At 36.9% G+C, this 14,646-nt stretch overlaps 1 protein-coding gene across 1 annotated transcript; it reads left to right on the forward strand.

Annotated features, from left to right (window-relative positions):
• Positions 1-6,694: 6,694 nt before the first annotated feature.
• LOC144439163 (uncharacterized) lies at positions 6,695-13,165 on the forward strand. Its single transcript, XM_078128433.1, has 6 exons — positions 6,695-7,294; positions 8,566-10,031; positions 10,649-10,868; positions 11,605-11,794; positions 12,577-12,678; positions 13,152-13,165. Exons 1-6 carry the CDS (start codon positions 6,695-6,697, stop codon positions 13,163-13,165), a joined length of 2,592 nt encoding a protein of 863 aa, XP_077984559.1.
• The last annotated feature ends 1,481 nt before the right edge of the window (positions 13,166-14,646 follow it).

The raw sequence follows: 14,646 nt of genomic DNA on the forward strand, positions 1-14,646 counted from the left end.
ATATATTACGTATTCCATCATAAAGACTGCAATGTAAAATAAAGTAAATCTCATTTTCTATAGCCCACTGGTCAAAGGACTATCGCTATTAAATGAAATATGATGTAATACAAGAATAAAGATTATACATGAGATTTAGAACGTGAAATTAGAATTGTGTTTATTTTCTGGTAAAAGTGACTACCTGGTCTTTTCAATTGTAAGAGAAAAAACAAACGTCGACACCAGCAAAGATGTTAAACAAAAGTGTCCGTTTTTCAACAAAATATCTTTCTTCTTTAACATATACATTTTACATATTTTTCTTGAAGTAATCTCCTTACAAGATCGTGTGTGTGTGTGTGTGTGTGTGTGTGTGTGTGTATGTATGTATGTATGTATGTCTGTCTGTATGCATGTATGTATGTGTGTATGTATGTATGTATGTATGTATGTATGTATGTGTGTATGTGTGTATGTATGTATGTATGTATGTATGCATGCATGCATGCATGTATGTATGTATGTATGTATGTGTGTATGTATGTATGTATGTATGTATGTATGTATGTATATATGCATGCATGCATGTATGTATGTATATGTATGTATGCATGCATGCATGCATGCATGCATGTATGTATGTATGTATGTATGTATGTATGTATGTATGTATGTAGAAAGAAATGCAACAGGAACGAGACAGTCTGAATAAATAGATGTAATCCGACGTCTCGAATAAAAATTCTTTTTCAAGGTATTCATGGCTCGACATAGTTGATTAATACCTGACTATATTTGAATGTTATGAAATAGAATGACAACCGCGCTAGATTGACGGTATTACGTGTAAAAAGTTCTAAAATTCACACGCACCAAAAGGAACCCTATATAACACACCTGGAATATAGAATAAGTGTAGTTAGACAGGGAGCTATGGAAATAATCTATTACTGTAGTTCAAAGGGGTACCAGCGTTCCAAGACGGAAAATGATTGTATGAATTTTTATTTCAATCGTCGTGCAGTTGGGAAAATCTCAAGGTGGTCATCCAACATATTCATTTATTGGATATATTAAACTTAAGAAACAAAAAAACAACAACAAATTAACATATTCCATAAACACATCTGATTGTGTTCCGCCTTTCATCTAAAATAAGAACAAAGCCACTTTATAGAAACAATCTGACACTATCAGAAATGAAAAATGTCTGGTATGGCTGTAATGAGCGACATTATCTTTGATAAATTATCGATGATAAAATTTGGAAGCTCTTGTCATTTCATATCCTTGTTATTTTGCGTTGAGCAGTTTGCAGGGTGATTATTTGTTGATGACTTTTACAACCCGTCTTATAAATTTCATTACTGTCTGAATAATAGAACAAAAGAATCTTTGGCATAACATGTGAATGCCATGTAATCAATATTGTTATCATTTCATCCAGCAGTCGTTGTCAACATATTAGTGGTCATACCTCGGTTGTTGTAATTGACTTCATGGGGTTATCGTAAGGTTAGAAAGGTCAAAGATCATATCAGTATTTTAATGCTTACAGACTAAAGATATGACCCCATAACAATCACATGTTGCTCTGTTACATGTACAATATATATTACATGAAATATATGTTGACCCATTTTACCCATGTTCAAAATACTGCTGCAATGCTAGTACTAAAGAATTACTTTTCGTCTGCATTTAGAGTTTGTAGTTCATTTTCAAGTTTTTGCACCACACTGCACATTGTTATTCTTTGTTTTTGGTCTTGGTGACAACATTCCCGAATAAGACTCTGCAATATATCTGGCATTGATTTTATTGCTGCTTTAGACTCGTCAGCATTTTGATTTTCTTCGCCAAATTTGTCAGCAGCATTTTTACTTTCCTCTTCGCCTAATTTGTCAGCATTTTGACTTTCCTCTCCGTCTTCGTCTTGTGTGTCAGCACTTTGCTTTTCTTTTTCGCCTCCTTTGTTAGCACTTTGACTTTCTTCTTCACCTCCTTTCTCAGTATTTTTACTTTCCTCTTCGACGAATTTGTCAGCATTTTGACTTTTCCCTTCGTCATCGTCTTCGTCTTGTGTGTCAGCACTTTGATTTTCTTCTTCACCTCCTTTGTCAGTATTTTGACTTTCCCCTTCGCCTAGTTTGTCAGCGGATGTATTTTCTTCTAACATGTACTGCAACAGCTTGCCAAAGGAGTTCACATCTCCTGGTGTACCATTAGGATCATGCTGTGGTACATCTGGTGATTTATCCTCTGTGGCTGTAGACACAATCACCTTAGTTGGACCATTCAGACCAATGTCAGTGACCATAACGTGATCATCGCCATCAAACTACAAGTAAAGGTACCACAAAAATGGTCTTAAGTGGAAAGATAATTAACATGATAATTGATGTAACGAAAATATTAATTATATGAATTTTATATGAATTTTATAGGAATTTATAGGAATTTTATAAATTCAGGTGAAACTAAGGAGATCACTTCATTGCAAAAAATACGGGGGGAAATTGAGGAAATAAACCTCGCTTCAAAAGCTTAGTATTAAAATCTGTTTTCCATTGTTTCGATGTAAAATCAATTCTATCGGGAACTTTTTCTATATAATTGTTCGCATGATGGCAATATTCACGTTAATGATGGTGATGGAGACTGTGGTGGTGGTCATATGAATGTAAAATGCATAACTTCATGACGAAATTGAACTCACCAATATATTCCCAGCCTTAATTCCAGTGTGTACAATATCGTTGCTGTGTAGGTATGCTATACACTTTGCCACTTCTAAAGCTACATTCAATCGATATTTGAGATCACCATTTTTGTGTAAAGCTTCATCTAAGTTGTAATTCATCTTGGGATAGGTAAGATACAATTTGTCCTCATCCATTGTAGTTGCTAAGATTGGCAGTATCCTCTCCTCGGATTGTAAGCATCTGAAAAACAGAACCAGTAGAATAGGTTACAGTGTATTGCTATGCAGTGATACGTATAGAGAACAAGGCACCTTACCCTAGACTACCTTCCAAATGGCTCATATGTATTTCTGTCATATAAAACTATATGTGAAGTTCACCAGTGAGTAAGAATGTAATTTTGTCGAAAACGTATACAGGGGATTCTTACCTTACAAAATTTACTGCTCTGGCAATATCTTCGAACTTGTCACCTTCTCTGTTAATAAGAACTTTGACAACGCATGGAATGTTATGAACTTCGCCTTTACATTCATACAAAGATGACATTTCATTGGTGTTGATCTTTTCACCAAGGTTTGGGAGTCCATATACACGTTTATCAACGACTGCATGAACTTCAAACTCTACTTGGTTTGTTTTCCGTTCCATATCCTTCAAACATTGTAGATCCTGGTAGTTTCTTTCTTTACAGATTTGTAACAGTCTTTCTATTTCCAATCTTGCTTCAGTGTATTTTTTCTGACATTTATCGATATGATGTAGGACTTCTTTCTTCACTTCCTCTGCTACAAGACGAGGATTGATCCTTATCACAGTTCTCTTTCTTGTGGTTTCATTCCTGCGTCTTTCAGCAGCCACATTTCCTCTTCTACTTACTAGATTATGAAACCAATCATGTATCCTCCAGGTGAAGCTCTGCCACCACGTTACTGGTTGCAACTGAACAACAGAATCTGTACATGTATTGTACTCGTTCATCCTGCAGTCACTAGGAAATACAAGCTCCTCCCCTATACCAATTTTATTGATTTCCTGTAGGTTCTTGGAGTAGTCATCAAGAGAACTGTCGACTGTCTTGAAATAGTCAGCCGTCACCATTCGTATTTCTTCACCCACTTTATCAATTACCTGGGTCTCTATCCAGGCTGTGTATTGAGGCACCTCCTTGCGACTTGGTGGTGAGAGATCTAACGGTTGTTCATCTTCAAACCAATGTTTTGTGTGTAGAGCAATACCTACTTGCTCTTCAATCTGGTTTTTGAAGTTCTGGTCTTCTTTTAAAGCTGTTCCCTCTTTCCCGAACACGTTCTCGTCCATATTATCAGAAATGACTTTTACACTGTTGCAATGATCATTGATTCCTTTTGTTTTGATGGCAAGAGTCTCGAGGATCTTCCCATGACTTTTAAATGTTTGTGTAAGCGACGTACCGGCATTATCAAGTCTGACCTTCAGTGACGATATAGTGACCTTGGATAAAGAATGTGTGAACTTGTGGAAGTCATCAACAAACGGATCCGGACCTTCACGTTTTTTCCTTCTATATTCCTTTACCTTCCAATTTGAGATAGCATGGAAATTGTTACATTCTTTGGCTGTCTCATTATCTGGGAGATATCCGGCTTTTACCAGATCGCCATGGACACTTTCTCCTTTCAAGTGCACCGAGGACAAATCACCACCACCATCGTCGTCTTCTGTGCTGTCGACTTTGGTAACAACATACATGACATCCCACTTACGTTCTTTATGTAATTGTATCAACTCCTTTTTAACCTACAAAAGGTTCGAAGAAAATAAAAGTGGGTGACCTGTTTTGTAGTTTACAGCCAAACTCAACAACAACAACAACAACAACAACAACAACAACAACAACAACAACAACAACAACAACAGACATGGTTTAGATTTCTCGGCCCTAATATGGAATTAGACCCCACCCAATCCCACCCCATCTCATCTCATCTCATCTCATCGTACGTATAAAATAAAACATTCTACCGTAAAGGAGTAGGAATTATGTTCGAACATTTACTATCATGGTAGATATTCATTTAAAAGACAAAACCGCACGGAATTCACCGAAGGATGTAAACGTCACTGTGGGTTCAGGACAAGTCATATTTAATACCAAGTCCTGTTTGCCCAACTTAAAAAATATTAACCATACTATTGTAGATCGATTATCTTAATTTACATAACACTAATTAAAAACAAAACAAAACACACGTTCTCAACTTGTTTGTGATACAGAATATTATCTTGTAAGGTAAGAATAACACGTGGGAGTAATCTATTCAATAACCTCTTAATCTCAAAATCATGCCATGGGTTATCTCGATCAGCCGCCATTTCAGCTATATGAACCAATTGTTATGTCTAATACAATTGTCATAAAAATCTACAGTAAATGTGCACAAAACGGCTTTATTCTTATAATTTCGCATACCTGTGGGTTTTTTCAAGACGCTTGATTCTAAAAATGGAAATCAATATATTGGCAAGCGCGCAGACTTTTCTAGGGCTATTAATAGAGAGTTGCGTTAGTTTAATTAACGATGAACAAATAGTTAAATTTAAAAAAATGCATGCAACACCCACCTGGTGATTCAGCTGATTATTACCGTCTATAACGTATATCAAGATTGGGTACACACCACCGATGTTTTGGACCAGGAGCTCATCGAGTTTGACAACTTCATCTGCTGTAGAAGGGAAGTCTATTACTTCCCATCCATTTGCGAGGAACCCATTCTGTAATTCCACGTCAACAAACTTATTCCAGGCTTCTGCTTCTCCTTCATCTTCATCCAATTCAACCACGTCCAGTGGAATAGACTTTTTGGTCATTTCAATTTCCTTTAAGGTTTCACCAGAGTGTGACATTACACGTACAACGTTTTTCACGCCATGTTTGAGTTTAACCATGCGTGTTCTACACGGTATCTGCTTAGCAGCTAGCACGGTTCCTCCAAGTAGTTCGTTAATCAAAGAACTCTTCCCTGAATTGGGTTGGCCGACAGCAACTAAACTGGGCCGTCTTTGCAATTGTTCGAATACATCGTTCAGTTCCTCGTTTTCAAATTTCCCATTCCATTCTTTGATGCTCCCTAACAGGTATTGTGATAGACTCTTTCTCACGTTATCGTAGCACTTGACTGCAGAATCGTAGAGCAGCTGTAGTTGTTTTGTATCTGCTTCGTGCATGGCAAGTGTTGACTCCAACGAGGGCACCGGCTCCATTTTACCTTCGTCTGATGTCGGTCTGACTGCACTGTAGGTTAAGTATGATAGTCAATCTATTTCAAAAAGAAATATTAACTTATCAGGATCAGACTCTTGAAAACAATTGTGTTTTACAGCCTTGTGACTTAGCAGATATCTTTAGATTTATTAAGCCAAAGTTGTACATAAATCACTCAGTTGGAGTTACAAGTTACTGAGTCTTTGCCTGTGCAGAGGAGTGACAGACTAGGCACTCACTGAACCTTACTGTTCTATAGCGTATCCTTTAAAGCAAGGTGTTGACGTCAAAACATTGATATTGAAGAACGACTATCTGCGACCATCGATTAAGCTATTCAATTTTACCACTGATGTTTTTACACCGGATCCCCTTCTTTTCCCTACAGTAAGGTTTTGTTACAATTATGTGGGCGTGTAGAACTAGTCTGAGAGTAGTGAGTGGTATTCATGACAATTATATTGCAACGGGTTATTTGTCCGACACATTAACAGTATTTACCTGGTTTTTATTCTCAAATGTCAATGAATGGCATGATTTTGACTACAATAGTAAGTTTTTGGCTTACCTTCAATATAAAAGTATTAAAAGATTACTAAAGTCTTACCGTTTATGTCGTCGCTTCGCTTGTCTTAATTTTAATTTGTATAACCGGGGTCCTGTTTCTGTGTGTTCGTGTTTTAGGGGGTCATAGTGCAAAGTGCACAATACTGAAAACTCTTCCGCGTTATATTATAGGTAAATATCACAAGCATCAAAGATGGAGGCCATTCTAAAAGCCCGTCAACGTAGAATGCAAAATATTCAAACACTTGTCGAAAACTCAGAGAAGATAGAAAATGATATCCGCCTGCTCCTCGGAAAAAGTAGGGAAATACGCATATCTTTGGATAGTGCTCTGCCTGCGGTGATAACCATCGGTGTTATTGGTCGCCCTAATAGCGGAAAGAGCTCCCTAATCAATGAATTGCTTGGTGAGGATGTTATACCTGTTTCAGATACTTCTACACAAGCTCGTATCGTCTCCGTTAAATACAGTGAGCAACCCTACGTTAGACTGCTAAACATTGACGGCACTGAAGTTGATGGGTCAAAGACAATACTCTCATGTTCACGACATCCCCAATCACCAGTTGAACGTGTAGTCGGAGATTGCATCAAGAGTGGTGAGTCTTTGGTCGACTATATAGCTGAGATTGGCTCGTCAAACTCCCTTTTGAAGTCTGGCGTTGAATTCATTGATCTTCCCGCTGTAGAAAGCAAAGAATCTGCTATGACAGTGATGGGGACCATATATCCACATATAGTCATGCCTGTTCTTGTCTATGTGATTGACGGAAATATGTCTATTAGACCCGAGGTAAGCCTTATCAAATATAATTTGACATGAATATGCAATATTCTCCTGAACTAACATAGTTGAATTTATTAAATTGTGATTTTTATATATCCTTGTCAGTTAAACATAGTAATAAGTCATTTGGTAATTGGGTCAAATTATGTTGTTGTGTTTATGTGAGGCTTACACGGTACATTTAATCCACCAAAACTCACATTGTATCTTAAACCCAGTGTTCTATAATAGTATAATCTCAGAGATTCAACAAAACAATGTAGTGTGACATTTGTAAACCAAGACTCCATTATTGGTAGTTAAAGTTCTTGCTAGATGATTATATTCGTACGTGCAATTGTAGTTGTGAGTTGTATAGCATTTGGACAGTTTCGTTAAAGTCAGGTGTGGTCAACGAAGCTGCTTTTGCAAAAAACTGTTCTTACGCAATTTGTCAGTGGGTGGGTAATTTTTTTCGATCTGTAGCGGGAGGGGAGGAAACAAGGAAGAATCATATGAGGGGAGTCCTGATTTTGAAAGTGGGAGGAGAAAACATGATGATGTCTGTAAAGTAACGCACATTGTGTACGCCAAAATGAATTTTTGGTATAGTGGAAAGCACAGACATTTTCCTGGTGGAGATTGGGTAAAGATTCATAATATTTAGCGGGCTGGAGGGCAAGGTGAAACCAGTGGGAGGGAGGGAGAGCATATATCCTTCACTACCAGTGGGAGGGCACATAAGAACAGCTAAACCCCTTCACCACAATTTTTTGTGAGGGTTGGGGTCGATTCTGTTAAAAACATCATGTTTGGTTTAAGACAACATATAATTTAGGGAAAAAACACAAATCTGCTCGTTAGTCGCACCTGAAAAGTGATCATTGTACACTATGCTAAAATCTGTAACTGAAATGAACTTAAGACATTCTTAAGTGATATATGTCACCAGCAAGAATCAAATAATGACTGTTTCCTAAAAAAAGCGAATTGTTTAGGTGGTATTTGGGAAAGAGCAGAATTTATGACTGGGATGAGGCAGAGCAAATGGACACAAAAAATCCTTGCGAGTTGAAAGAGTGTGTCTTGATATTTGGGTCATTGAAGTGACCCAATCAAAGACCAAGAAAGGATGATATGGGGTAGCTTTAAATTTTCTCCAGCCCTAAGGGAGATATTCTACGTAACAAATGACCAAGATATTTCTCTGCAGCCCCTACCTCGCCTTCATCCCAAAACTGCCATAAATTCTGATCCTTCCTCCAAGTTACTATTTGTGTGCATAATTTCGAATGCAGGATCTCCAGACAATTCAATTCTTCCGAGAAAACTATCCCGAAATGCAACTCTTCTACGTGTGTAATAAGACAGAGGAAGACATCAAGGCTTCAATGATGGATGATTCTTCAGATTCAGATTCTGACACAGAACCGTGCTCGACCTTATGTGACCAAAAGATTAAAAAGGTGCAGAACGGTTTGACGGAAAACGGCATTTCTCTAACCGTGTCAGATGCAGATCTACCAAATGTACATGTAGATGTGTTCCACTGCCTGTCTTTGAAGATCGTGAAGAGCGTACGTGTGAACCAGGACAGTAAGCCACCTGATGACACAGATAGATTCCGATCAAGCTTCAATTCGCTGAATTTAAATTTAGCTGCATACCTTGACCAATATCTCCGCCAATCAACTGATCGTGCTATCATCAAACTGAGATCTGAATTGATATGTCACAGACTCGTTTCCAAGTATGGAACAACTTCATCTTCTACAATTGATAAGGCTCGTGCTAAGATAGATGATGCATGGAAAGCCGTCGCCAACGTGACCTCAAATCTAATCCACTCATTTAGCGTCTTCATCGAAGGAGAAAGGAAGTCGGTGCAATCAATTCTTAATGAAATGATTGAAGTCTCGACGGCCGAGGTACGTGCTTGTATCGACACCATGTTGCTGAGTCTTCCATTAACTGCTGCTAGCCTTCACTTAAATATACTCCTTAAAGATATCGAGAAATATGTCCGTCACAAACTTCATGAAATTCCCGATCAATTCCAGAAGTATTTAGAGTATCTATCACTTGGCTTTGAAATGCGTAATCGCATCGTAAATTACCTTCTCAATCACGTTGAAAAGTTAGAGAAGTTTGTTTCTAAAATTCTCCAGTACCTTGGAACTGAACTCGACCGCATCGAGAGTATTTTGGATGACCCTATCCTGAAGAGAAAGGATTTAGAAGTGATTTCAGCTTTTGAAATTATTTCTGTGGGTTGCTTATCTGCCATCAAGAAAACGATGCAAAGGAAGCTTCTTGAAATCTATGATGTTGATTTTATGTTTAATACAACCTTTCCTTTCTTCGCCAAAAACCCTTTGAAAGACCCATCGCGAGAAGATGCTGATAGAATATGTGAAGCTCTACTTTCAAAACTCACCAAAGACATAGTAGATGACATTATTAAGCGATGTAAACGACTTGTTGAAGTCTATCAGGTGGGTCTTCAAACATCAATGAAGGTTATTCTATCTTTAAGAAAGGACGTTTTCTTTGATCTCAAGAAAGTGCTAGCGATTATGTCCAAGATGGTTCCAGAGCTTGCTACGTTGGAAGTTCAAAGCAGGAGCATTGAACATGAAGTGAAACGTGGTGTTATGGTACTTGGAGATTTGGTATGCAGTGGCCAGTATAGCAACGTGTATCACTGTGTCGGTGGATGGAAACCAGATGATGGCAAGGAGTACGTTGTTCGGGAAATTAGAAGGTCAGCAGGCAATATCTGGATACAGACAATTATTAGTCTGTACTACTCGGTGTAAGTATATTAACACATTATGTCTGTGCTATTCTTGTAACTGTGCTAACCTTACAACTGTTTCCCTAACATGATCAGTGACGTCATAACTCAATAAGTTGACAAATGCAAACGCCAAAGCAAAGCAAGTTAAAGAAAAATAACGACATTGAAAAAAAATCGAGATTATTTGAATTCCTTGCTGTGCTGATTAATATTACTTTCATGTTGGGTAATACATTTCATGTCGTTATAAATTTGTGAATATTGATTTCTTGATATGAATTGAAAAGTGTGTTATTTCTTTGTTTGTTTCTTTGTTTGTTTCTTTGCTCGTTTGTTTGTTTGTTTGTTTGTTTGTTTGTTTGTTTGTTTGGTTGGTTGGTTGGTTGGTTGGTTGGTTGATTGGTTGGTTGGTTGGTTGGATGGGTGTTTTTTGGAGGATGTATTTTGTGTTATTTTGAGCACAAAGATTGATTTATATAAATGAACCGAAAATATTTTCTTTTTGGGGACCTTTAAGTTAGTGGTCGTACAGATATATGCAGCGATACCGATAACAGACTGCATTTTATTTTTCCCTATAGTTTACTAAAGCCCAACGAACACTTTCTGTGTATTAATGGTTGGTGGTTACCAGATCCAGACACTTTATATATTGTACATCAGAAGAGTTTCGAGACCCTGAAGGATGCCCATTCATCATACCAACAAAAACTTAAAATTGAACTTGATATCGCAAAGGGGATTGAAGCTATCCATAAAAATGGTGTACTCTTTCACAATCTAAAACCAGAAACTGTGATGGTATGTATTGATACACAGCCATTAATTTCACTTCACCTACCTACCTACCTACCTACCTACCTACCTACCTACCTACCTATCTATCTATCTATCTATCTATCTATCTATCTATCTATCTATCTATCTATCTATCTATCTATCTATCTATCTATCTATCTATCTATCTATCTATCTATCTATCTATCTATCTATCTATCTATCTATCTAATGATCTATCTAATGATCTATCTATCTATCTATCTATCTATCTATCTATCTATCTACCTACCTACCTACCAGACCTACCTATCTATCTATGTATCAATTTAAATGTCTATATATCCATCCATACACATCAATCCATCCACATATCCACCCATCCATCCATTCATTCGCCCAGACTTCCATCCATCCAGACTTCCATCCATCTATCCACCCATCCATATATCCACCATCCATCCATCCATCTATCCATCCATCCATCATCCATCCACCCACCCACCCACCCACCCACACATCAATATATTCTTCCTTCTATCCAGTCAGACATCCATACATCCATTCTTAGCGCATTTACCTTGTCACCTTACTTGAAATTTTTTATATCAACAGATGATATTCCGCATTATTTTTTTATGCAGGCCACTACTATTCCATAAATTTTATGTACATTACACTAGTTTTTATTTGTTTTACACCAGGTTTTACTTGTTCGCTTTATTCGTAACCGTTTTTCTTTTCTTCATTTCCACAAAAGTTGACAACCGACAGCCATGCTGTCATCAATACTATGGAGGGTAACTATGAAATCCTACGTGGTGAAAATGCCTCGAGTGATATCAAACAACTCGGACATCTATTACTGTGGTGTCATCGAGAGGACGGAGACACGGGCGAAGTAGTGGAACAGCTATTAAGTAAATTGGATATCCAGAAACCTAGTGGCTGTAAAGAGGACCTCTGGGAGATAATTATGTCGTGCTTTGATGACAACACCGCCATTGGGCATATCATATCTAAGTTAGAAAAACTTCAAACAACGTGAACGGTGTCAGATAAAAGTAAGCAGCGGTACTGACAAAAACTGTGAAACTGCACGACTGAAAAATTACACGATCAGTAAATAACTATTGATACAATATTATATAAAGCCTTGCCCCGTCACATTATTCAAAACATTATTGACTTTATTGTTAATTGCCTTGGATCATCTGGCCTGACTCACCTCCTGGCTCAACATCCGGGGTAGTGACGGCCATAGAATCGCTTGTCTATAAATGATAAATTTCGACCAGTATCTCACCTTCACGAAGTAAGCATGCGATGAATTATTTAACCGATATTCTATCTCTACAAATAAGATCCACTATCCACAAACATATTAGAGCAAAAGATGCCTGTCTTTTCAGGAGTCAAAACTTTATGTAGAATTTATTCAATAATTCACATGAAAGTAATCAAAATTAACAACAGCTTGACCTAGAGCTAGAGAAGGTCATAATTACTATTTACCAACCTTGTGGAACAAAAATCAATCAATCAGTGTGTTTACATTCTAACAATGGTCTTATGACCCATGTCAGATTTCCAGTGTCAAAGTAACTCGCAGTGTACAAGTAATTCACATGACTGCTGTCAGAAGTGTCCAAAGACATATAATTTATGCCGAGAATATTGATTTCTAAATTTCACATTTCTAGTTAACTGTGTACTTTTTGTAATCCTGCAGTGTGTCGGGGTTCAGTGGCTGAAATATCAATGCGATGGTTTAGTACAATTAATGCCACTGTTGGGAAACACAAAAGTCTTGAGGACTCATGTGTTCAAGAAGGTAATGTAGTAGAAATAGTCCAAAGGTCACTGACATTGCAGACCCTACAAACAATATCTCCACTTGATTTTATGTGGATGATGGCAAAAAGCCAGAGGGTTTTTTATTCGTTTTTTGTTTCTCTTTTCATCGGCTTTGACTCAAGTAAAAAAAAGATGACAATTCAGACGACTGGAACTAAAACTTAAAATAGTTTGCCACTAATCTCCTTTTCCAATTAAAATGAAATCGAGACATTTCAGCGAAAAGGACGTACGTGGAAATAATACTATTCATGTTTTGTATGCAAGCATGCATGGTGTAATGTTACAATGCAGTGTGCATGTGACCCAATAAATTGGCAGTATTACAGCGCTGTTAATAGGAAAATAATAAATGTTTAAATGATTTTCATTAACTATTTGGTCATACAAACAAATGCAGAAGACGTTTCTAGGTTCAGTGTCACTATGTCTTCCATTATGTATCAACAGAGTATGAAAGTTAGTATTTCCTCAGGGGGTGGGGATGTATCTAATCTACATCTATTGTTGGTTTTTGACTAGAAGTATGTTGACGTTTGTGGGTGTCACACACTGTGTACATAGTAACAATATAATTGAACTCTTTATGAATATTTCCACGTTTTGTTTTTTTATGATTATTTTGAGATATTTTACTCTAATCCAGATATATGATAATTTGAAGGATAGTATTCCCAGCAAATTGACACTTTCTGAGCAATAATTTGGAAATAATACTACATTAGAATAGGTCATATGTATGTCAGGCACGACAGACATTTGATGACAATGGAAACTCAAAATATGTGCACCTGTGTAGGTCACACAGTCTGGGTCACAGTACAGTAGTTTTAGCAGGCATATAATACACTATTAACAAATAAGGTATTTTAATGTCACATATTACACTAAACTTTCACTTTTGAAAAGTATATTGGAAAGTCATTGAGTGTGTATAGTGTGGATATCAGTATAATATAAATTACAATCTTTAAAATGGTGTCATTTCATATGTAAATATGGTGTAACGATGGATATCAGAGCATAAGTTGTCAGCCAGTGTCATGGTTACTCAATTACCAAGGCAACCAGCTCGTTTTCTTGTATCGAAATAGTATGTTTAGTATGTGACTTGTATGTCACAAATACATAAAATACTCATACGCTAAATGGTACTGTAAAAATAATAAGAACAGTGCTAAAAAATTCAGATATAAACTCTGAAAATGGTGGCTAAGTCTGGTCATGCGTTACAACTAGACTGTATGCTGATACAGTTCTGTTTAATCTGTGTAGAGTGAAAATTGTTCTGGTGGGGTCAAATGTCACCTTCGTTGACTCACAGATGATCATTAATAGCTAGTCTACATCATGAAAACAACTAATATTAAAATCTGAAGAATAGATAATGAGTGTCTTTGGAAAAAATATAGTGACCATTGTCAGAAAAGTACATTCCAGAGAAAACACAGTCTTCACATTACAACCGACCATGTGTAATAATGCCAACTGGGGTATTTATGCAACTACAATTTCATCCATTGTTCACAATGAAAAAAAAAATTTCATTTCATTTCATTCATTCATTCATTCATTCATTCATTCATTCATTCATTCATTCATTCATTCATTCATTCATTCATTCATTTATTCATTCATTCATTGAGGAATCCTCTTTAGCATGGTCTAGAGAAACCTTTTCGATCCTTTTGTTTACGAAAGCAAGAGAAAATTTCATATCAAATAAGATGTGTAGGTTTCTATCAAGTCTAGTAAAGTTCACTTTATATGGGTTGGTAGTGTCACTTGAAACAAGTCAATATTTCTGTAAGACCCTGCACAAGTGATGGCATCGGTATGTACTACCTGACACGGTTACATAAGGCGGACGATAATGTCAACAGAATTACACAGACTAAATCTCCTGTGTTCATACTTAGAGTTTGGTAATTGTGAAGATGAAAAA

The sequence above is a fragment of the Glandiceps talaboti genome, chromosome 8 (genome assembly GCF_964340395.1).
Source record: "Glandiceps talaboti chromosome 8, keGlaTala1.1, whole genome shotgun sequence".
NCBI classification, from domain to species: Eukaryota; Metazoa; Hemichordata; class Enteropneusta; family Spengelidae; genus Glandiceps; species Glandiceps talaboti.